Source organism: Suillus plorans (genome assembly GCF_016647745.1).
Source record: "Suillus plorans strain S12 chromosome Unknown HD556scaffold_9, whole genome shotgun sequence".
NCBI classification, from domain to species: domain Eukaryota; kingdom Fungi; phylum Basidiomycota; class Agaricomycetes; order Boletales; family Suillaceae; genus Suillus; species Suillus plorans.
In genome coordinates, this window is record NW_024537393.1 from 501,918 (window position 1) to 525,709 (window position 23,792).

The 23,792-nt window shown below is 49.6% G+C and overlaps 8 protein-coding genes across 8 annotated transcripts; 4 read left to right on the forward strand and 4 right to left on the reverse strand.

Annotated features, from left to right (window-relative positions):
* Positions 1-122: 122 nt before the first annotated feature.
* Positions 123-1,919, reverse strand: HD556DRAFT_1342711 (DExH-box splicing factor binding site-domain-containing protein). The gene is made up of 2 exons (XM_041302155.1): positions 1,574-1,919; positions 123-1,510 (listed from the first exon to the last, which is right to left on the reverse strand). The coding sequence occupies exons 1-2, from the start codon at positions 1,876-1,878 to the stop codon at positions 409-411; spliced, it is 1,407 nt and encodes a 468-aa protein (XP_041164323.1). The 5' UTR covers positions 1,879-1,919; the 3' UTR covers positions 123-408.
* A 28-nt stretch (positions 1,920-1,947) lies between these two features.
* Positions 1,948-4,898, reverse strand: HD556DRAFT_1265451 (transcriptional repressor TCF25-domain-containing protein). The gene is made up of 10 exons (XM_041299096.1): positions 4,716-4,898; positions 4,589-4,663; positions 4,353-4,531; positions 3,880-4,304; positions 3,734-3,823; positions 3,533-3,686; positions 3,212-3,485; positions 3,019-3,161; positions 2,204-2,969; positions 1,948-2,145 (listed from the first exon to the last, which is right to left on the reverse strand). The coding sequence occupies exons 1-10, from the start codon at positions 4,848-4,850 to the stop codon at positions 2,023-2,025; spliced, it is 2,364 nt and encodes a 787-aa protein (XP_041164324.1). The 5' UTR covers positions 4,851-4,898; the 3' UTR covers positions 1,948-2,022.
* Positions 4,899-4,923: 25 nt separating this feature from the next.
* Positions 4,924-7,274, forward strand: HD556DRAFT_1342726 (major facilitator superfamily domain-containing protein). Its single transcript, XM_041302156.1, has 10 exons — positions 4,924-5,022; positions 5,080-5,204; positions 5,268-5,277; positions 5,331-5,405; positions 5,455-5,714; positions 5,779-6,289; positions 6,345-6,365; positions 6,418-6,558; positions 6,611-6,820; positions 6,882-7,274. Exons 2-10 carry the CDS (start codon positions 5,112-5,114, stop codon positions 7,202-7,204), a joined length of 1,644 nt encoding a protein of 547 aa, XP_041164325.1. The 5' UTR covers positions 4,924-5,022; positions 5,080-5,111; the 3' UTR covers positions 7,205-7,274.
* Positions 7,275-7,488: 214 nt separating this feature from the next.
* On the reverse strand, positions 7,489-9,425 carry HD556DRAFT_1028808 (uncharacterized protein). Its single transcript, XM_041295928.1, has 7 exons — positions 9,212-9,425; positions 9,007-9,157; positions 8,896-8,954; positions 8,815-8,844; positions 8,650-8,756; positions 8,549-8,594; positions 7,489-8,491 (listed from the first exon to the last, which is right to left on the reverse strand). The coding sequence occupies exons 1-7, from the start codon at positions 9,276-9,278 to the stop codon at positions 7,539-7,541; spliced, it is 1,413 nt and encodes a 470-aa protein (XP_041164326.1). The 5' UTR covers positions 9,279-9,425; the 3' UTR covers positions 7,489-7,538.
* Positions 9,426-10,563: 1,138 nt separating this feature from the next.
* On the forward strand, positions 10,564-11,970 carry HD556DRAFT_1305112 (uncharacterized protein; the record flags this gene model as incomplete). The annotated part of the gene is made up of 3 exons (XM_041299743.1): positions 10,564-10,692; positions 10,745-11,861; positions 11,909-11,970. The coding sequence occupies 3 exons, from the start codon at positions 10,564-10,566 to the stop codon at positions 11,968-11,970; spliced, it is 1,308 nt and encodes a 435-aa protein (XP_041164327.1).
* A 325-nt stretch (positions 11,971-12,295) lies between these two features.
* Positions 12,296-14,897, forward strand: HD556DRAFT_1028880 (uncharacterized protein). Its single transcript, XM_041295929.1, has 11 exons — positions 12,296-12,626; positions 12,696-12,732; positions 12,791-12,885; positions 12,935-13,103; positions 13,156-13,299; positions 13,357-13,425; positions 13,474-13,536; positions 13,588-13,712; positions 13,761-13,903; positions 13,956-14,247; positions 14,297-14,897. Exons 1-11 carry the CDS (start codon positions 12,569-12,571, stop codon positions 14,761-14,763), a joined length of 1,662 nt encoding a protein of 553 aa, XP_041164328.1. The 5' UTR covers positions 12,296-12,568; the 3' UTR covers positions 14,764-14,897.
* Positions 14,898-16,602: 1,705 nt separating this feature from the next.
* On the forward strand, positions 16,603-19,753 carry HD556DRAFT_1265461 (CHAT domain-containing protein; the record flags this gene model as incomplete). Its single annotated transcript, XM_041299097.1, has 3 exons — positions 16,603-16,742; positions 16,796-16,914; positions 16,967-19,753. Exons 1-3 carry the CDS (start codon positions 16,664-16,666, stop codon positions 19,751-19,753), a joined length of 2,985 nt encoding a protein of 994 aa, XP_041164329.1. The 5' UTR covers positions 16,603-16,663.
* Positions 19,754-22,365: 2,612 nt separating this feature from the next.
* HD556DRAFT_1230603 (uncharacterized protein) lies at positions 22,366-22,713 on the reverse strand (the record flags this gene model as incomplete). Its single annotated transcript, XM_041297364.1, has 1 exon — positions 22,366-22,713. One exon carries the CDS (start codon positions 22,711-22,713, stop codon positions 22,366-22,368), a length of 348 nt encoding a protein of 115 aa, XP_041164330.1.
* Between the last annotated feature and the right edge of the window lie 1,079 nt (positions 22,714-23,792).

The following is a 23,792-nucleotide window of genomic DNA, read 5'->3' on the forward strand; positions in this document are numbered from 1 at the left end:
GATCTAAACGTCAAAAGCAATAAAATGATCTGACTACCAGGTCAATCTCATTGAGATCGCATCTCATGGGTATAGTCGTCCCAAGCCTTAAAGCTTAATTATCAAAACTGTTGAGGATCACAGCCTACAAAGCTTTTTAGATGAAATGATTCCCAAACATGGGACCAAAGCTTGGTACAGTCCAGCAAGCTCAACGCATCGTATATGCTCATCCGTGATACCCAACGATGGTTGGCTCTTCTAAAGACGTTGGGCTATCATCCTGGCAAGGTGGCCAACGCCTGTTTGATCCCATCAGCGAACAAACTGAGGAATGTCGTCCAGCAAACGTCTATCAGCGTACAGTGAGAGAATACAATACATGGATGTAGCATAGACCTACGACAGAAAGGTGTGATGGTACCATGATTAATCTCGCTTGTCCCGTCCTCCCCGTTTGCTGTCCCCGTCTCTGCGTCGATCGCGGTCATCGTAGTCCCGGACTCTGTCACGACGTTTATCGACATCACGATCTCGGTCCCTTCGGTCCAAGTCTCTGTCGCTGTCCCTTCTACTATCATCTCTTCTCCTCCTGCCATCTCGGTCTCCTCGATCGTCACGGTCGCGTTCTCGTCGCCCATCGCGATCACCTTCCCTCCTAGACTTGTCGTAGTCATCATCCCTCCTTCTATCACTCCTCCTTTCACGATCATCGTCCCTCCTACTGCTCTTCGCTTCACTCCTTCTCTCAGGCGACCGCGAAGCCCTCCTCGAAACAGTCGCACTCCCATTCCTGCTCTCCTCCCTACTGCTTTCCTGTCTCACAAGCGGGATATACCGCTTCTCGTCCCCTCGCCGTTTCTTCTTCTGCTTACTTCCGTCATCTAGTACCTCCTGTTCCTTCGCGCCAATTCCTAAGAGTGCAGGGCGCGATTTCGGTAGGTAAGGCTCCACCAGTGCATTCTTCTTTGCTCGTTCCGAGCTTGTAACAGCCCCGCCATCCACCCAACCCATGCCACGAAGCATAGCAGCTCCAAACGCAGTGATGGGCACGCGCGCATAGTCCTCGATAGTCGCAACATCCGGAAGATCAGCAACGTCTTGCTGAAGGGCTTCAGTTTCGCTGGGAGGAACAGGAATAGAATCGATCTGAGGCGCCGAGTCCATACCCCCATCCAGCAGCGCACGAAGAGCCTTTTGGTCTTCCGTCTCTTCTACAATATTTTCTTTTTGTCTCTCTTCTACCATCATGTTATTCTCTTCGTCAGTAGACGTCGTACTTGTGTCTACTTTGACTTCTTTGTTGCCGAACTGGATACCTGAGAGTTGAGGGCCGGAGTTGATCGAGTCACGCGTTCCAAGTCCTCCAACGCTCCCGTCCGCACCTGTACTTGCTCTAGCAGAGTCAGGGACGAACCGTGCAGCCCCTGCACGACGTTTCCGTGCAGCCTCCCGCCAGTCCGGATTCGGCTTCGAAGGAATGACAAGAGGGCCCGCAGGGGCTTTGTTCCTGGACTTTTTTCCATTCACACTAGATGATACATGCACCTTTTGTGAGCTGTAGAAATGTTGAAAAAAGCAGAGGGAGACGCACCGCTGTGCACCGAACTTGTTGAAAGAAGTGATTAGCTCGTCTTCGAGACGGCTGTCTTCATCGTCGCTGGTGTCTGGCTCGTCTTTATCCCCACCATCGGCGAACACGATCCCGCTCTCCTCTTCATCATCGGAATCCTCGCGGGAGCTGTAAGTACGAGGAGAACCTGTGAGTGGGGAGCCAGAAGCGGAGCTGGCAGCACTGGAGAGGTGGCGAGGGAGTGCTGATAGTTTGAATTTGTCGCTGGCCCTGTCGTTGTCGACTGCCGGGGGTTTTCGGACAGTAAATGATAATTTAGACTCCATCGTTGTGCAAGATACAGCAAGCGTTCACCGGAGGAATGAATTCAAAGCTTAGTCATCATGACAGACACATTCTGGATCCGTGCATAGAATTGAGTTGGCACGCTAAAAGTACACTTGGCTCGCGTAGAAGTGTACATAATATCCCTAGTCAACTCCGTCATGGTCCCGTTCCTCAGCATCACTATCAGATCCATCCCCATCAGCCGTAGCCCCGCCACTTCCCCAAAACCTATTCAACAGATTCCTTACAACCCGTATGGGCATGGGCTGAAACAACCACATCAGCACCTTCGTTGGAAAAGTCAGACATCGAAAGGCAGCTCACAGCAATATACTCGTCCTCGTCCTCATCCTCATCTTCCTCCTCGCTTTGATCCTCGTCCGCCAACACTGGCGCTGCTTCTGCTGCACCTCTCGGAGGCATCGGTTCCAAGTCCAACCCATCATCATCACCCTCCTCCACCGGCAATCCACCCGGCATACCCCCTCCACCTGGCACACCAACGCCGCCCTCCCCAGCCATCGCAAAATCAAGCATCATATCATTGAGCGCCTCTTCTGGCATCTCCGCCATCATCTGCACAAACTGCACCACGCCACCAGGTAACTGTCTCGCCAGCCCGGGATTCGCATGAAACAACCTTTCGATTTGCGCCCTGATACCTGCGTCTGGGATGAGTCGCTCCAACGCGCGCGCGTCCCGTCGGCGAGGACGCACACTGAATATCTCTTCTGCACCTGCAAAGAAGGCATCATTATATTCGGAGGATGCTGTAAGTGGTGGAAGTGGATCGCACGCAAGCTGTTTGGCTAGCAAGACAGAGCGTGGGATGAAAGGGGTAAGGTTCCGGAAGCTTTGTTCGAGGACGAGAATATGTCGATAGACAGAGTAGCGAAGCGTTGTGGAGCCGTACATTTGGAGGAACCGCTCACGAGTTGGATTGGAGCGTTGGGCATTGAGTGACGATCGAATTCCATTAGCGGTATTTTCGAACCATTTCATATGTGAAGCAGATTTCCATAGAGGTGCAGATCGCTGAGTATAGAGATGAGATAAGAGGTGGAGAATGCTTTGCGCAGGTGACAGCCCGCTTCAATCGCTGTTAGTACACGGGTATCTGACACATCAATTTAACGCACATTCCGTCAGTTTGAATCCGGAATGCTCTGTGTTCGCGCAGCTCCGGAGACAGTGAAATATCACACTTGTCAGCCAGGAGTGGTACCACCTCTGGGAAGGCTAGCATAGCCTGCTTCAGCGCGTCCGTACTGCTGCCTATGCTCTACCATTTCAAGATTAATACACCGCTTACGGTACAAACAGAAAATTTACCTGCCCCCCGCCTGCTTTTTCCCTCGCAAAAAGCGCCAGGGCTCTCGCATACGCCCATCCAGGTAGCGCACTTGGACTCAGATGATCCTCAAATGCCGTCTTTGCGCAAGCAAACTCGGAGTATACGTCCAAGAGCCATTGCCCCATACCTGATTTGATGGAAACGAAGTCAAGATGGAACAGGACACCGTGCGGATCCGTCCATGGTTCGAGAGAGTACAGAAGGCGCCCAAACTCGAACGCGGTACGGATACATCCGCGACGCTGGAGATCACTGTGACGAATTAGTCTCCAAGATATATGCACAGGAGAGGGACATACCTGACCTGCCGATGCAATGCAAGGAAGAAGGGACGATTCTCGACGCGGTTGAAATCGAGGCGGTTGAGTCCATTCGTGAAGCTGTATGACCCTAAGAAAGCGCGTTCATATGAGAAGAGCGCCCGATCCACGTATTCCACGGCTTGGCTGTAATCTGTTCTGATTTTATAACATGAACATGTTCGAAAACGGACCACTGACCTTCTTGATGGCGATATACCTCTGCCAGCTGCAGCAGTGTATCGCCATGCCACGGGAGCTTCTGCAAAACTCCCCGCAGCGCTTCGGGATCTTGTCCCAGGGATGACTATGAGCGTTATGAGAAGGTATACGATGAAAAACCCTACCTGCTGAGGATACGGCCTGCATAAAGGTTTTTGTGGCACCCTTGTACCTCTTACTATATTCAACAGTCCACCACTTGTCTCCTGCAGCTGGACTATTTCGATCTATAATCTTTTGTTGCACCTCCTCGTCGGTTAATGGGCGAGAAGAGAGTCCTTCACGTTGTTTGATCATGCTCCATGATGGATCAGGTCGTGTAAGTTGTGAACGCTGAGCCTGGGTTGGAACAACACCCCTCCGTTTTTTTGAGCCGCCAGAGGAGGAAGTCTCTGACGATTTTGCAGCTATAACGGCTCTTGCGCCAAAGAACTTGCGCATTTCTGCTTCTGCATCGAGATTGGATACTGACACAGATAGAAGGGACACAAGAGATGCATTTCGAGTAGTTGACGATGAGGAAGTTGCCACGCTTTGGAGTTCTGGGTATCTTTGCGTTGGTGAGCATATTAAGCGGCAGTTAGAATTTTAGACGCACTTTTGGGAAAGCTCTGCGAGCGCCGTGTCTAGATCATCCAGGCCGTCTTTCTTCTTCTCTCTTCCCTTGCCTTTCTTTGAAGATTTAGGCTGCTGTGGCTTCGGTGCCTCAGCGGGTTTAGCCTGCTGAGGGTTTGCCGGTGCATCGGATGCTGCTGGTTTCTTCTTCTTCTTCTTTGCCTGCGTTCAAATTAGTAGTCAGTCGGTCTCAAATAATAGTATATAGCAGTTGCGCGCCTTCTTTGCCTTTGTGGGCTTGAATGTTTCGTCATCGCTGTTAGATCCATCGTGGTCATCTTCTGCAGTGGAAAGCTGGGTCCATCGTTACGATCTCCGCAAAGATTCGTTCCAGGATTGAACTTACCGCTGCAAACCCCGAGGGTGCTATCGGCGCTGGTTCCTCCTCGCTGTCGGTATCGACGGCCGCAGCAGTCTGGTTTCCTAACGCAAGAAGCTCTTCCTGCTCGCGCTGCTGTCGTTTATTGATTCGTGCGGGCATGGAGTATGGTTGTGGTCGATGATTAATGGGGGCTATGTTTATCTTTGGTTATTATCTAATCTTCTCAAGTACTCCAGTTCAACAAGCCTCTTAAGTTCCATCCTTTCTATCTTCTGCACGTTTGCTCCCGACTTTATTTTTCGACATTCGTTTTTCGTCGCCATCGTCGTTGGTAAGTTCAAGGAACACACCCCTGATTCAGCACTTCGTAAACTCAAGGCTGCTGTAGGGTCGAGTAACTCGAGTCTAACCCCTTCAAACATGGAAGCACAGCCCCCCGCGCTGCTCAGTGCACCGCGGATGTTGACGCTTGTAGGATCTATCCTCGTATCCCTCAGTTCAGGGACAAATTATGTGCGCAAAATTTCCATGATATGTATATGTGTGTGGCGTTGAAAGTAGTTCTGCTGCTACCAGATATACTCTGGTGAGTAATACTATGTGTGTCGATAAGACTCTTGGCATGATGTCCTATCACAGCATACGCTCCGCAATTAGGCGCACGTTTGCTCCTCTCCCACACCCAGTTGAATGTCATCGGCCTCGCAGGGAATAGTACGCTAATCATTCAAATCAACTCGACCAAATCCTAAACTTTATTCAGTGGGTGTATATCTGAGCGGCCCAGCCTGGGGTCGAGTAGTCGATTCAAAGGGTCCTCGCATTCCGCTTATCAGTGCCTTTGCCTGCCTCCTCATAGGATATCTCGGCATAAGGGGCATCTACGACAATGGTGCTGGAACAGCAATATCGTTCATGCATCTTGTCATCCTCATCGCCTGTACTTTCATAACCGGGTTGGCTGGAAATTCGGGCCTTGCCGTTGCTGTAAATACTACGGCCAAGAGCTTCCCTGAAACCTCGGTTTGTTTCCGTACTTTGATCCATGCATGAATAAGTCAAACTGAAGGAATGGCCTTTTATGCAGCGCGGAACTATCACAGGTCTCGTTCTGTCTGGTTTCGGCTTATCCGCGTTTTTCTTCGCTACAGTCGCCAGTATCGCATTCCCTGGTGACACATCTGCTCTTCTCCTTGTCCTGGGCCTCGGAGCTGCCATGCCCATGCTTCTTGGTCTTGTGATAGTCCGTCAAATACCGTTACCTCCTCCGAGTACCACACTCGGTATCGAAGGGGGCCTGCATGGACGTGAGGGGTACCACCCGATTCCGAGCGGTGATGCCGCTCTATTTATTCATGAGAATGACAGCAACACCTCCCTTCTTGATCCCACGGAACTCGTACACGAGGCACCAAACTATCACGTCCCCGAATCATCGACCGCGGTGGAACTTGTGCCGGACCGGATTGTATCGAGAGGGTCGAGTGTCAGGAGGAGTGCGAGTCGCGCAAAGCCCGCGCATGATGGGCCTAATGTCCATGGGAAGCAACTGTGGCTTACCCCAGAGTTTTATCTTATTTTTGTTATCATGTCGCTTCGTGAGTTGAGTTTATCTGCTTTTCATACCTTCTGACCAATGCTTGCATGTATTAGTAAGTGGAACCGGGCTCATGTGTAGGTGTTTCTCATCAGGGTCAATTGGGTCGCCTCACTCAAAGTCCTGTAGATATCAATAATGTTGGTTCCATATCTCAGGCATTATATGCCAAAGGGAATCCTAATTACGACGAGTTAGAAGCTTTGCGATGGCAAGCCGCACAGGTTTCAACTCTCAGTGTTTGCAACTTCGCAGGACGTATTCTTATTGGTTCATTTATTTGTCCTTCTACTTCGCTATCTTTGCTTATTTCATACACCAGGATTAATTGCGGACTTGATCCGAATTCGCCTACGTCTCCCTCGTGCATACTGTTTTTGCATCGTTTCAACGCTCTTTGTCGTCTCTCAATTGTCTGCCATCAGCATCAACGACGTTGCACATCTTTGGAAAGCAACCGCGCTACTTGGGCTCGCATACGGTGGTCTGTTCGGCATTGCCCCTACGATTATCATTGACTGGTTTGGACTGTGTGAGTAGTAGACTAGGTGCTGATGAGTCACGCCCAAAGGGACTGATGTGAATTATTCTAGCACATCTCTCGGAGAATTGGGGATATGTCTCACTCAGTCCACTAGTGGGAGGGAATATTTTCTCGCTTCTGTTCGGTCGTAATCTCGATTCACACACCTCAGACGATGACACCGGGACACATTCTTCTTTACCCTTGGTAAGGCGTGGTGGTCTTCCAAGCGAACACCAATGTTTTGATGGACGCGACTGCTATGTCTCGAGTTTGTACGTAACGGTGACAGCGTGCTTGATTGCACTTGGGCTGAGCGTGTGGGCGGGAATGAGGGACCAGAGAAAGACAGCGGAGGCAAAGAGGGAAGTTGTTTGGGATGCTGAAGACTAAGTAGACAGCAAGTTTTAGGCAGATATTCATTGCAAGATATAATCATCACAGGCTCGCTAGAAACACCAAATTGCGGGAAACGCCACAAAAGACGTGCAACAGGCGCTGAGTAGGTGAGGCTGCATGCACATTCCGTGCCCGTTCCATGTTCATAAGTCCAGAGGCATATTTAATTGCAATATAGATAGCATATTTAGTTACGCTGTGAATATATACGTACAGTGTGAGGTATAACATAATGAAAATATATGCAGTTTGATGCTACAGATATTGTACAGATTCTATGCAGTCCTAGTATTACAGATGTGAGCGCAGGTGGCAATAATAACATCAATCAAAACCATAGCCCATCCAATGGACGTGTCATCAACAGGAGAATAGATAGAAACACGAAAACAGCAATAAATGCTATGCGAAGGTTAGAAGCGAGCAGATCTGGGGCCCGAGCAGCTGGTACCGGCAAAGGGAGAAACGAATGGGGTGTGAGCGGTGATGAGATAGATTTAATAGTCTGCTGTGGTTGAATTGCCCGCATTTCGACATCAGGGGCAAGCAGCTTCGTGCAACATTCTCTGCGCGGACTTCCTGGCAGTAGTTGAGGGGGCATCGTAACAGAGTTCGTGTATAGAGTTCCCGATTGCAAGCGAGGATGCGTGGGCTGACAGGCTGGCGGTGGTGCGTTAGCTTCATCTGCGGCAAACTCTTTCTCATCTCCGAATTGTTCTGCCTGACCACGCTGTAACAGTGATTCACCGTTCATGCTTCTCATTGATAGCGGAACAGAACGTGTTGGTATGTCAGCAGTGCGTCCCACCGCTTCTGGGAATTTATGAGGCTGTGGAGCTGCGGAGTTCATCGACATTCGTGAAAGCGGTGAAGGAGGCGATGGAAGCACCTCCAAAGAGCGGTGACTCGAAGTATTAGTAGGAGTGGAGCTCCTGATTGCGTCAATGACAGGTTCGATATCGGAATTGTCGTCCGAACAGACACGCTGCGCACGATTCAGTAGGTCTTGTCCTTCCATTACATCTGCAGGATTTTTCCTTAGCTGAAAACGGTATAGCAATGCAAGTCCAAGCTTGAGCAGTGCCAAAGGACGGTCTGGGTGCCCCGATCGGCGAAGCTCCAGCGCTTCCTGATACAGCGAGATAGGGGCATTGATGGCGCCATCGCTTTCTTCAATATGCGGGTGGATCACGAGAGCGTCCGCTAAATTAGTCAATGCTGCTGCACGGTCAGGGTGATCACTGCCACAATAATCAAGCGCAAGGCGCAGCTGTTCCGTGGCTGCGTGATAGTCTGAGATGCGACGAGTGCGGCGATAGCATTCGAGGAGATTCTGACCGGTTTCTGTCATTTGACCAAGAAGTCGTGACTCATTAGGTCTGGGCTAGCTGTGATGTCAATCTGATAGCAGAAATGCTTGTGAAGTCGACAACACTTACAGAGTAGCGTTGGCCAAACTGAGCTGCATCGGGTTCGCCTTCAAGGCCTCGGTCGACCTTTACCAGGAGAGACGATGATTCACCCCCATCAGGGAAGAAAAATATGGCTGAAGGTTATGTCGTTTGGGTGAAAGGCATTGAAAAACAAACTAGCTGCCAGCTTACGTAGGGATTGGTCGCTGTGATGTAAAAGTTCTCCCACTGTGAGCTCAGCTTTGCGCATCAACTGACCGCGCCCAAGCATACGTTCAGATTCGAAGGCTGCAAAGATTCTCAAAGATACTGTTGTTGAACTATCTGCGGGACTGAGATACAGTTTCAGTATTCTCACGGAACGCCCTCTAACTGAGCACTTACAGTACAAAAATCTGATCCCACTGCACGATATTGCTTGACGGTACTTCCGCTTTGACTGCTGTTCTCCAAACAGTTCCGTCGATCTCGACGGCGACATAATAACCGGCTGGAATGCGACGAAGGCCAGCCGCAGGAGCTGTTACATGGATCGCTACACCCCAGAATGAATCGATCTAGTCTCGATAATGTGAACCAAAAGCCTTACAAGAAATTGACAATCGCTTGTCCTGAGGCGTTTGGCGCCACGATTCTAGCTGAGAATGATGGGACATATACGAAAGAGGGGAAGCTGCAGGGTAGGAAGGAGCCGTGAACTATAAATCTGGGCCGGTGACATAGCGGTGTTCCTGCGCTGCAACCTGTGCTGGCGTTCTTGATGAGCGTCTGTGAGATTGATTATTAAGTTGTGCCCCGTGTAGAAAATGGATTCGGGAATGGAACGTGGTTGCATAGCATTCTGGAGGTACGACCTGATCCGTAAAATACCGGTCCCGGTTGGAGGCCGGCAACCAAGTTCACCGACTCACAGTACCGCTAGAAGTCGTTATAGCTGGAGTGTGAAAAACCTCATGCTGCGATCATGTTCCAATATGGTTCAGGAAGTGATAGTAATAGGCATGTCAGGAGACAGGCAGCTGGAATCCCGAGCATTTCAAATGAAGGCCTGGACTGATCGATTGCGTTCCATTTCACAGACTCCCACTGATGCGATAATGTCGTGTGGAGGCGAGGTGAAGCCATATAATTGAGCGGACAGGCTTGTGACGTCATACGGGTGACTTGGAAAAAAATACTCGGACCACATACCGTAGCCTGTAGGTCCACTTGCGCTCTGCTGAGCTCTATGAACCACAATGTATGTGGATCAGGCTATCCTCATCGAGTACTTGACCAACAGTTTCGCTGAGTTGTGAATAATTTGATAGTTCGACAGGCTGAAATCCCTGTATCGCTGGGTGCAATTCCCAAAAGACTAACCGGCTGACCGGGGCTGACTTTGTCAGTTGCCATAAGCCAGCGGTCTCGAGCCACTAACGTTCCACCGAAAAAAGACAATTTGATAGCTCCTCATGCAAGCTGTATGATTTCAAAGACCACTCGGACCCCACTTCATGATCTTGTGCTTGCCGAATTTCCCTGCGTAAGTAGTTGCATTCGCTGAATTGAGGATGAAATGCAGGAAAGAAAGTGTCACAAAGGGTTGACCAACTTTTGAGTTCGAACAAGCTCCTCGGCAACTGGTGTTCTGGTATCAGTCACATGAAGCGGAGATCGGAGTTTGTTTCCACGTGGTCCCTGGGACTGAGGTTTCGTCCACTGTTTGTCCACGTCTCTCGTTCAACGGACTTGTCTATTGCTGTCCATTGGTTCGTGAGTGCTTTTCTCTTGATCTCATACAGAGGCTCCATTTCGCTTGACATTTGTCTGCTATGATCCAGAGCAACCAGCGCGTCTGTTACCGCGCGTTCAAGGGCAGCTATGTCCATACAAATGGATAGGGTACACACTTTGGCCTCCCGACCCCCTCCAATTGTTCCTGCACCTACCTACTTACAGATGTCCGCAAATGTGGTTCCTCGTGGTGTGGAGAAGCTTCCCTCGCCAGAGCAAACCTCCAATGATGAGAAGCAAAGCCAGATGGAGCTGTCACTGAAACGTTCTATAACGCTTGTTATATGGTACAAGGTTGGTGGTATATTCTTAAATGATTGCGCTGGGTGACTTGACTAATTGACAGCCGGCGTGCGATCCCATTCGCCTGAACCACGAGATATCCACCTTTCCGTTGTTTCAGCTGTCGCATTTTCCATCCGTGGTTTCCGACCTGGAACTCACGCCCGCTTCATACGTCGATACGTATAATCATGCAACAGGGAATTGGGAGCAACATATGATTACCACTGTCCGTGCGATCGAGACAGACCAACGTCTGCTATATAAACTCCGTAAAAGTCTTTTAAGTGGGCTTTTGGACGAGGAATGCCGAGGACTCGCAGAGGAGTTGGCGCTACAGTCGAAGAAGAAACCACCCGTATCTCCTACGATTGTCACCCAAAATGGCACCAAGAGGCCTGCAACTGAGCATACAGAAGGCCCTCCCACAAAAAGACCATACCCACCGGAAGGGTACCCGCACCCGATGTACATACCGCCCATGGGATATATGTACCCACAGGTCCCGCTTGGACATCCAATGAGTGCACCGCTAGTCGCTAGCCCATCGCACGCAAATAGTCCTGAGGGCGAGGCTTCCTCGCCCACGCCACACCCATATTCAGGTCCTCCTCCAACCCCAATGAGCGGCCAGCCACCGAACAGCCCAGGGCAGTATCCAGTGGTGTCGCCTTCGTCAGCCACTCGAACAGGGTCAGGGCCATTCCCTCAGCACCCACACCCTCCACTCAAAAGATGGCCTAACGATTATACTGTGTCTGAAATTGCTGCCGGCTTCCGGCAGATGGATGCTCTTATTGCTCAGACGCCTAATGCGACTCAGCGCATATCATTCGAACGCGTTTTTGGATGCCGGTATGTTAAGTCGACCGTGTGCCGACACCGTGGCGTATATCGCAAAGCTGATACAGCGGTCCGGAGTATGTTTGAGAATATGGGGACGGACGAACGTGCCGTATGGGGTGAGTTTGTGAGGCGCGTGGAGGGTCGACCATCAGGAAAGCAGGGGCAAGGAGAAGAACATGCTCTTCATGGTGACCTTATCGAAGGAAGCTCGCAGCCCGGTCAAGTTCAGCAGGAACAATGTGGAGAGGCGAATACAGTCCCACTTATGGATTCACTGGTACCATCTCCGCATATGACTGTCTCCTCGCCACCCCCTAGTATGCCACATATCAATGGTGTGTGTTTTATATGATCTATTTCCACGTGCTTATTTGATCTATAGGGCATGTTCCTGTTTATGATCCAAGTCTAGCAGATAAAGATGCTGGCTTGTCTGGAACATGAGGTTCAAGTTTTTCACAGCGTTTTGAGCCCTCTTTTCGCCATCCACGCCGTGACTCCGTGCGGTATTTGTAGGACTTCTTCCTTTAATTCACAATCTAGGGCTCAGGGTATGATATATTTACTGATAGCGTGACTTGCGATAGTCCCATGATTGATCTGCGCTCAAAGCTATAAGGCAACTGAGGATGCCTCGAGCTTCATCAGAAGCCTCGAGTCCATCCCACTCCTGTCAGTATTATGTTAAGGATTCAAAATGACTCATTACTCAAATGGATCTAGCAAGAAAATTCTACATAGACGACTGAATAAACCGCTTCGACTGCTAGTATGGTACAATTTAGACTACGTAAGTGCAACCGAGGTCAACCCGATTGATATTGGTCACGTGTCTGTGCACCAAGTGCAATGTGTTGTCGAAACGTAACTTTCGTCATCATTTTGGGCTTCTCGGTATATAACATGATTTATAACGATCGCTCCGGCTCCAGTCTCTAAACCCTACCGGTCTCCCTCTCTCGCTTTAACGACTACCACGTTGCACAGCCTGATACCAGCTTTCCTTGACTTTTCAGTTACTCGTTGTGTGAAGATAAAATCGATGACCGACGACTCAATTCCTAATAAGAGGATCTTCAAAGATCCAGTACATGACTATGGTGAGTATTACAATTCAGTCAATGTATCTTGGCAATCTCATTGTGACCGCGACTCCGTATGTCCAACAGTGGAGTATGATCCATGGATTTGCAGCTTCATAGATACGTAAGTTGCCATTGGTTTCTTACTAATGAAAAAAAAACTCAATGTATGCTTCTCCTAGACCGCACTTTCAACGGTTGAGATATGTAAAACAACTAGGGATCTCGTACTATGTGTACCCAGGAGCGTCTCACAATAGATTCGAACATTGTCTCGGTACGAGTGATGATATATCTTAGATTGTTCGGCTGATGGGCTCAAACAGGCGTTGGCCACCTGGCCAGGATGATGGCTCAGCATCTTCAGAAGAGCCAACCGTCGCTGGGTATCACAGATGAGCATATACGATGCGTTGAGCTTGCTGGACTGTGCCACGACCTTGGTCACGGGCCTTGGTCCCATGTTTGGGATGGCCATTTTATCCCCAAAGCTCTGTAGGTTGTCATTGTGCCTGCATTTCCGAAAGACCTGACGACCGAATCTTAGTCCTGATCACCCCAAATGGAGTCATGAGCAAGCGTCAGAGATGATGTTTGACGACATGGTGAAGAAGTATCGTAGCCTTGACATCTCGCCTGAGGATGTAGAGACCGTGAAGGCACTCATTTCTGGCAGGAAGGAACGATGCAAGTGCGTGTTGCTGTTGACTTGACTCAACAGTTTCTGATGGACAGTTTGTTACTTCAGGCTTGGAACGACTATGCCTTTTTTATTCGAGATTGTTGCCAACGATCTCAATGGCATTGACGTGGACAAGTGCGTCTCTACTCTTCCACATGAGTAACATCTAATTTTAAGTTCAAGGTTCGATTACATTGCGCGTGATTGCCACGCTGTCGGCGAGAAACGCAATATTGCCATGACAAGGTAGTTTTCAGATCAATTCATTCGCGCTGAGTGCTTTTGACACTCATTTAGATTGATTCATTCCGCCCGCGTCATTGACGGTCAAATATGCTATGATATCAAGGATGCCAACTCAGTCTACGAACTATTTTACACTCGTTTCTCGTTGCACAAAAACATCTATAATCACAAAACTAGTACGTATCACGTTGCATACATCCTTTTTGATGCTGACGTTAGTATAGCTCGCGCCATTGAATACATGATCATGGACGTGCTTCTCATTGCGCAGAAGCACATGAAGTTCGCAGAGTACATCGACGTGCCTGAAAAGTATCTTCATCTCACGGATGATCTCTTCCACCGCATTAACATGACCGAATCGGAAGTGAGTCTATGTAATTGCTCCTTTCGTTTGTCTCATCGCGTAATTGCATCAGGAACTCGAACCAGCGCGCAAGATCATCCACCGCATCCAGACCCGTGACCTCTATCGTCGGGTGGACTACAAGATCATGGACTGGGATGACAAAGAATTTTGTCAGGCACATATCACGCCTGAGGCAATCGTTCATGCTGCTAAAAATGCCAACCTTGAAGGCGTCGAACAGAGCCTCGTCGCTGAGCTCACTGTTGACCACGTCATTGTGGATGTGAGCAAGATGCACTACGGCCGAGGAGTGGACAATCCCATCTATCAGGTTAAGTTCTACAGCAAGCATGAACCAAATGGTGACCATCGAGTATTACAATCTGACAGTTGTACTGATCCGTCCCCCAGTGTGCCGGCGGGCCGAGTCTGGAGACGTCTCCCTTTTGATGCCCGAGAAGTTCGGCGAGCTCCTCCTGAGGATTTACACCAAGGAAGAGCGATTCATGGGCCTCGTGCAAACCGCGTACCGGCATGTGCTCAGGACCCTTCCTATGCCTGGGGAGGCAGCGGGAATAGTCACTATAGTACCAACACCTCCCGCTACTGAAGCGCCTTCTACCCCAAGGGCACTTTCGTCTACCCTGAGTTTTGGTGTACCTCAGAGCCGTGCTTCAAGACCTTTCGGACGCACACCCAGCTATTCGGACAACCAATTCACCACTTTACCGCCTGATTGTCAGAGCCGCTCTCCGACGAGGATATCATCACGAAACTTGAAGAGGGCTAGGGAGACCAGTATCGAGTTGGACATTGACAATCCTCCTCCGACTAGGAAGAGTATGCGTTTGGCATCAGTATCAGGGCCAGCAAAGTGATCTTACTTCCATAGTGCTGATGGGTTCAGCTTTTTTACAGTTTCCTGCCTGCAAGTGTTAGATTCGCGCCTTTGTTGCATTCCCGTTCCGCATTCAGCCTGTATTCATTCATGATTTGTTGGAAAGAAGAATTCACTTACTATACAAATTTTATAACACGCTTCGCACTCTATACCAGTACCATAACATATACACTTACTTGACACACCCGGCCGGACGGGTCAAGCGGTTACAAGTTCCTGGAGCTGGTGAGGAAAAGAACTGTTCGCTAACCGATGCTGTTCGGTCGTACCTGCTGGTGTGAGATGAATGCAATCCGAGAAGTACAACTCATGTGCATGATCACATGCTTGACAATGTGCGTGCACGGACTAGCAGACATTGTGTTCCGAACTGTGCAACACGTGTAAGATATATGTATATGATGACGTGAAGCAGTGTTAAAATTGAAAAAGAGGCCGTCCATCATGATCGTCTGTCTTATCCCATTCAAGATTTAAAAGGCCTTGAGTTGTAGTTGAGGAAGCCAGGCTAGCCTGAGATTATGAGCAAAACTGTTGAGCCCTCAGGCCCACTTTGAGATAGCCCTATGACAGCAACACGGGCGGTGAACATCAAGGCAAAGAAGATTGTTTGGTACAGTCGTTATTGGATCCAGAATCAGATGCAAGGAGTTGTTAGCGAGATCACAAAGATATGATCGCCGAGTCCACGAAGGTTCTGCTTTGTGGCTGTGGGTTTCTTGATGTTGATTGGTCCAGACTCCGACTCGGAGTAGAAAATTAGGTAAATGCTGCTGATGAAACATGCAATGTCGTTACCCGATTGGACCAATCAGCCAAGTGAATTCTTGTAGAATTATTTACTTTGCTCTTCTTCAGCATCGCGGCCTTCTCGTTGCAGCTGCTTTGACACCAACAACATGCTTGTGCTGTACAAATCCGATGCTGATTGTGAAAATGAGGCTACGCGTGGATTCTGCGAGTCGTTTCTATCCTGTTCAAGTTGACGGCATTGGCACTGCACAGCGTGGATGTCAATGTGCACACCGTGGTTGCCCGGTCCTTTATAATCCCTTAGGACTTTACAGGTGCTGCAGTATTTGTTTCGTAACCTCCAGCACATACCTTACTCTCAAGTGTTAGTTTGAATCATCCTTCAGCTATCATTTTCATGATGGACCATCGTCGATGTGTCACCTTCGAGTCCTCAGGCTCATCAGAATCAGACTCTGACTTTTCTTCAGCGTCATCAGGTAAACCTTCCACAACTCCTCTAGTAGAGAATTCCGCTACCAGTACTGAGCCCTTGCAAGGGAGAAAACGTAAGCGTAAGTCGTCAGGCAGCCATGGCGAAAACAAGACGAAGAGTTCAAAACGTGCACGATCGTACGTCGGTGTGTCATATCACACGTGCATGGACTTAATCGTATTTCCAGGCAAGAACAGGACGAGTAAGTATGTGAAGCACCGATCATCCACATGCCTGACAATGTGCTTGTTGTTTAGTGAGGAGCCAAGTCATCAGGAACCCACCCAGGACCCGGGAGAGATGCAACTCGGTGGAGTGCAACAAGTCATCATCACTGGTATGTGATATCTATCTCCGCTCGGCTCATATTGATGATTTCCCCTAAGCCATTCACGCAACTGATCTCACTCTTGGTCTCCGACGGATCCCCGCTGGCTTCCATGTCGTGGTCAAGGCTGACGGCGCTGAATGCCAGACAAGCAATAAATCTGTAAATGTAGACCAGGCTGCCGTGGAATGGGACGAGCGCATTTTGCTGTAAGTCGTCCTTAACCTGCTGTGTCCTGCAGGCATTGAGAAAGAGTCTAGGCCATGCGATCCTTCTTGTAAAGTTCGGGTCAGCGTGTATGCCTCATTCGAATTGGGTCCCATGGTCTGTCACGGAGAACTCCTCCGTACATTCGAAATCTCCGTCGGAGAATTACTGGAGCGCAGCGAAAAATCGCATCGTCGGTATCGTCTATTGCAAATAACGCCTGACAGATTCTGACGAGCATGACAGCCATCATATTTCAGCCAAAGCAGGATGAAGTCGTATCAGCTTGCACTTCACTGTTCATGAGAGTGGAGCAGCAACTTTGTGATCGAAACGAGGCCGCAGTTCTGCGTCTCCTTATTCCAGTGAGTGATAAATATAGTCTAGCACTTTGATACTGAGGACTGCAAATTGTAGGTTACATGCCGGGATATGGAAGCGTTAGCACTGATGACAGACGCCGGACACCGTCTTCTCGCACGGTACCGCAGGACGCAGAACAGCGGGGATCTCGAACAATCTATAAAGCACTTTGGACGAGCCTCGGATCTCTGTCCCATGGATCATCCCTACCACCCTGCAGCGCTGTTCAATCTAGCCACGGCAAAGTTTGTTAGTTGCCAAGCGGACGGAAGATACATCGACCTCGACATCCCTATCTCTCTTTTTCAAGAAGCCCTCGACTCGCGCGCCACTGATCATCCGGACCGAAGCGTCACGCAGCTCCATCTTGCCATCGCTTTGCTCTCGCGGTTCGCGAAATGGGGATCTGAAACGGATGCTGACGCAGCTACAGGATTGCTGAGCGAAATTCTCGAAGTCTGCCACGCCAACAACCACATTTACAGAGCCGCTTTGATCGCAATGGAAATGCGGGCTCTGCATTCTGCTGGAAGGCTTGATGCCAATGATATTGGGCAGGAGTGGGCCGCCACATCGATGCTTCCGTTATCACCGAATGAACTTGCTCGTCGAGCAAAGTGGTGCGAGCAGAGAGATGAACCCGGTGCCTTAGATGAAGTGATATCGCTTCATTATGATGCACTGAGATACTACAACACCGGGCATGCTAGCCGAGGGCAATTGCTATGCAATCTGTCTGCATCGCTGCTAACTCGCTTCAAGCGTCGAGGCAATGACAAAGACTTAGATCAGGCCATCGCACATGAGATGGAGGCGCTGGCTTTGCACCCGGTCGGTCACACAGATCGGTCTGCGTCATTAAACAACCTCGCTGCTCAACTCTCCTCCCGCTTTAAGCACCGAGGCAACGACGAAGACTTGGATCAGGCTATCGCACTTCAGAGAGAAGCGCTGGCTTTGCGCCCGGTCGGTCACACAGATCGGTCCATGTCATTACACAACCTCGCTGCTCAACTCTTCTCCCGCTTTAAACACCAACGCAATAGAGAGGACCTCGATGAGTCCCGAGAGAATCTACTCTGTGCATTGACTCTGTTGAGCCAGCATGATCCTCGTCAATTGGTAGTCCATCAGTTGCTAGCTGAGGTCTATCTATTATTCCATCATTCAGGACCTGACGGCACCGTCGCGGGCGACAATACAGACCGTCTGGATGCTGCCATGCGACATATCAAGGCAGCAACAAATATTGTCTCTGCAGGCTTGCGGTCCCGCCTGCGGGCGAGTCTACGTTGGGTGGGCCATGCTAGTGAACATTTGCATAGCACTCAACTGGAGGCTTATGCGACCTCTATGCAACTCCTGGACGCTTACGTGTCTGTGACAGCCTCTGTGTCGTCTCGTCATAATGCCATGAAGGAATTCCCAAGTACACTTGCCGTGGATGCTGCATCTTGCGCCCTTCGCAGTGGCGATGTGCGTCGCGCTGTTGAGCTGTTGGAGCAAGGCAGGACTATCATCTGGACCCAGATGGCGCGACTCCGCACGCCTCTTGATAGCCTCCAGAGTTGCGGCGATCATGCAGTGACCTTGGTGAAGAAATTCAGAGACCTCAGCTCCCTCCTTGATAGGCCTCCTGCGAGTCATTCAGAAGGCACCTCAAGAGTTGTTGTAGAAGCAGAAGAAACTCGATACAGATGTCTAGTGGAGGACTGGAATGGAACAGTAGAGGACATCCGGAAGATTGAAGGCTTCTCTCGCTTCCTACTTCCCCCCTTGTTCTCCGATCGTCAACATGCAGGTCGTGATGGACCCATCATCGTGCTCATCGCAAGCAGATCGTCTTGCGATGCTATCATTATCCCGCACGAACAAGATCCTACTAGCATTCAACTCCCTACCAATTTGGGAAAACTCGTCGAATTGGTACTCGCGTTCCGAGAGGCAGTTGACAAAGATGCCGGACCCAATGGGAAGCAACGAGCGCTGATGGAAGCTTTGAGAGAGTTGTGGAAAATCGTTGTCCAGCCAGTGGTCAACAATCTGGGCGGAATTGCACGACAAAGTTCTCGAATATGGTGGTGTCCGACGTCTTTCTTCAATTTCTTGCCATTACATGCTGCTGGCGAATACAGGAAAGATGGAGGATCCCTTTCACGCCACTACATCTCATCATACACCCCATCGCTCACCGCGCTGATTAAGGCTCGCGTGAGTCATGACAGGTCCCCGTCTGTGCCCTTTGTTGCCATTGGTCAAAATCACCCTGCCGGTGCCGTATTCACTTTGGATGCTGTGGAGCCTGAACTGGAATTGGTCCGGACACTCTTACCCCCTCCCCCAACCGTTTCCTTCTCCAAGATAACCAGCGTTGATGCCACAAAATCGACAGCACTGCGCGCATTGCAAGACAATACGTGGTTCCATCTCGCGTGTCACGGGACGCAGAGATTTGACGAACCCTTCCAGTCGGCCTTTCTTATGCGTGACCAGCCGCTTTCGCTCCTCGATATCGCTCAGATGGATCTGTCTCGGCACCAATTTGCATTCCTTTCTGCCTGTGAAACCGCAGTCGGTGACCTCAGAACGCCCGACGAAGTGATACACTTAGCGGCTGGCTTGCAATTTGCCGGGGTCAAGAGCGTCGTTGGGACATTATGGAAGGTCGATGATGCCACTGTGGAGCGTGTAGTCAAGGCGTTTTACACAAAGTTGTGCGGGGATGGCACGATGAATTCCAAACGAGCTGCGCGAGCGCTGCACCAAGCGGTGCAGTCGTTGGCCAGTGACAAGGACATTCCCTTGGCCCAGCGAATAGTGTTCGTGCACATTGGCATATGATCAATTCTGTGCGTCCTGCCCTCTTGTTAATGAAACCATTCTAACGACTTCGCATCTAGTCCATGACCACGCGGAACTTGTTACCAAGGACTTATATTATTCCAGACTTCGAGATTGTATACTTCCACGATATGGACACCCAATTTAGACTTGAATCTGTATTAATTTCCAATTTGTTGCCTTGGAGCCAGAGGTGCCGGTGATCGCTCCTTTAAGGTCCACTGATGTCGATGATTTGTGGGTCAGAATGAAGCTGATCTGGCGTAACACCTCATGTGGCAAGACACGATTTGCGATGAACGTGATAATCGCGTGAGGACGTTGGGTGCACTTCCACTTAGCATGTCGCACTGAAATCCAGTTCCTGTGAAGAGCTTGACCCTGGTAGGCTAAGAAGTCGTTCGTTCTGCTTTAAACTAAAAGCATTATAACGCTTCGTGCAACGCAGGATCGAAAAGAGTCAAGGCGTAGATTATGCAACGAATATATAGTGTATATATGCGCAAGAGCCTGATGATATGATTCCAGTTGTGCGACTTCTATGTTCGTATCCTCGGTTCTTCAAGTACTAGAAGCTTAGGTTGAGAGACTGAACTAGAGACAATGCCATGGTTCGGATGGCCACATTAATTTCATCGGGTGCGTGCAGTGCCGTCCGGCTCAGACCGTAAGCAAACATTGTATTCCGAATCGTGCATGTATCATGACATTGAAAGCTTTAGAAGCAGTGTTCAAATTGAAAAAGGGGCAGTTCATAATGCATAATGGTCGCCTGTCTCATCCCGGAGAACATTTTAAAGACCTCGAGTTGCAGTGAAGGAAGCCGAACTTGGTGAGCTAGATTATGGCCCCCGTGATGGCAACACGCGGGGCGAACATCGAGGCAGAGGAGATTATTTGGCAGAGTCGCTATTGGATCAGATGCAGGGAGTCTTCATGAATGACCCGTGACATGTTCGCCACGCTAGCATGATTTGAATCGAGTGAATTACCATACCTGTTACGAATCAATCAGTAGTACTGCCCCATGGAATCCATGCTTGCTATGCACATAAGACCCATCCTCGTTGTTTGCTTGCTACCAGCGAGGAACAAGTAGAACAAGCAGTGAGTACTGGTCAACTGTTCCCGTCCTTTTTGATCATGAACAGAGTGAGTCAGACAAAACGCAAAGAAGCCTCACATTAACGAGCTATGTCTCCCGAATTCCTTGCGACGCCTATCATTGAGGAAGCTATGACTTCTGATTCTGAAGTCCCTGCAATGCCAGCTACTGAAGAAGCTCAGGACACAACTCAAATCGAAAAGTCAGCTCCGAAGCAAGAATTTGTAGGCCACGAGGACTATGTTTGGGCTTTTGTCTTCTTGCACGACAATATCCACATCGTGAGTGGCTCGTGGCCCGTGGGACTGCACGATGCGCAAGTGGGACTGCGACACGGGACTTCTTGTCGGACAACCATGGACAGGCAAGGGAGGCTGCATCCATGCATTAGCACTTTCACCGGACGGAAAGACAGTTGCGTGTGGGAGGATGAACAGAAACGTTCAGCGGTGGGACATCGACAGTGGAAAGATGATTGAAGACGTTTGGACAGGTCATAGCCGTGAAGTAAGGCCACTGTCGTGGTCACCCAACGGAGACCATATTGCAAGTGGGTCCAGGGATGGGACAATCCTGATCCGAAAACTAGACAACGGACAAACCGAGATGGGCCCGATCAAGACGGGGCAGCGTTTGGTGAACGTTCTTGTGTATTCACCTTCAGGCGACAAAATCGCATCAGGCGGGTTGAATGAGACGATCTGCATTTGGGATACAAAAACAGGCGAGCTCGTTCTCGGCCCCATCGAAGAACTGGGGGCCAGTGTTACGTCGTTGTTGTGGTCGTCGGAAAGCAAAAAAGTTTACGCCGCTTCAGACAAATTTGTGCGTATTTTTCGACAGTAATTCAGGTATCGAACTTTCATCGCTTCGAGCACGACGTTTTGGTGAAGTCTATCGCGCTTTCACCCAAACACAATGTACTGGCTTGCGTGGGCCAGCCAGGTGTTGCACAACTATGGGACACAGAGTCCTATGAACCATTACTCCGCCAGCCATTCATTGACCGCTAAACTCTTCGCTGCATATCATTCTCTCGAGATGGGAGATACCTAGCAAGTAGCGGACTTGACAAGAAACTCACCCTGTGGGTGGTAAAAGACATGGTCCCTGAGCTTACAGACGTGTTTGTACGCCCATACTGCAAGTTGGGGCGTAGCTATTTTGACGCGGTCCTGCCGCGCCTGCCGCGGTCGTGACGCGGCCGTGACGCGGCGTGACGCGCATGTGACGCGGCACTGACGCGGCACTGACGAGCCTTGACGCGGCACTAACGAGCCTCGACGCGGCCACTGACGCGCCATTCCTATATTCTATATTCAACTTCCAGATCAAGTTGAATGAGTTCACGACCATTCTTTTGTTATTTCATTTGACTCAGAGCCATGTACAACTAGGTATACATAAGCCAATGACTATTTTCTTTTCCTCCCTCTCTGGACCCTTCGAGCCTGTGGAGCACATCGACGTTTAACGGGCGGACATTCTTCGGCCGGCAGAGAAGGAACTACAGCTTCGGATAGCTCGTCTGCAGACTCCACAGATGTAGCATCAGAGTTATCACTGAATAAGGGGCCGCGCTGTTAATCACATAAGTTAGATATCTATCGAACGGAGCAGGTAATGTCTTCCTCACTTCAAGTTCACTTTCGCTATAATCTCTTGCAGAAACCCATTCATCAGGAATTCCGAGATACACATTCCATCGCCTGTGATGTTGGCCAGCATCCAAACCCCACTGCTGGTTGCCTGCAGGTCCTGCTTCTTCGGAATCCTCGAACATTCTTGCTTCTAGTGCGGTCAGACACTCGAGGTCGACGTCAGCCACGAAGCTATTGGTAGGATAGCTTATCATGAGATCAGCCCAAGCCATCTTCAACAGCATGCTAATGTCGTCCAGTTCTTTTGATACTTCCGCTGACATAAAGCTTTGAATCAAGTCTTAACTCATCTCGACCGCCCGATTTGGGATGTTGATTTGTTCGGGCTGCAGGAGGACTAACGCTTCGGGTACGCCGGCGTGGTATAGACTTTGTGTCCGTGCAGAGTTCAAACAACTCCTGTGAGTGGTGTTTCATATGTTGAGGGAGGGGTGGTGGATTTGGGACGGAGTGTGCAGGGTCATGTGATGGCTGAGCGGTTTGCACAGAGGCCGGAAGATAAGCTATTATATTGCCTGTTCTATTTGTCAAATCTAAGTTCACAAGGAGAATATGTCGGATGACGCACCTGAACGGTCATAGCAGGGTATAAGGTCCCCAAAACTCAGCAGCGGACCCGGCCGATCTGGATAATTTTGATTCTCTGTCTCGTTGGGATATAAAAAGTTGAATATATGCTTGATTAATTCCTAAAAGATGGTTATAACAAGTTTACTCCGTATTTAAAAGCACTCACAAAGGCCATGATACGATTTACAAAAGCGCGATAATAAGGGTTTCTTCTCGAGCCCAGAGGAGACAAACGAAAGAATGCTTAGTAAAATAAATTTATTACTGCCTATGGACAATTACAGTGTACGACGTCTAATTCTGTCAGGATGAAAAGGAACACTGTTAGAATATCAAATATTATGACAGATCTAAAAAAAAATACCTAAGTTATATGGACAGCGTGACAGTTGAGGTGGCGAGGTCTGACGCGGCATGTGCTACTTGTGACGCGGCATGAATGAAGTTTGACGCGGCAGTGACGAGGTTTGACGCGGCGTGACGCGCATGTGACGCGGCACTGACGCGGCATGGAGGAGGTTTGACCACCTGGGCTTCCCATTAAGTAAGCCTTACTATAGTGGTTTGTTACGTGCTGTGCTTACTATTGTTAGGCTTAGTTGCAGCAATCCTCAACACCAGCATTAAATGCTGTCCCAAATAACCCAGGACCTTTGGGTATTTGGCGTAGGTAAGTAGCTCGGCACTGTCGGCACTGTCTGCC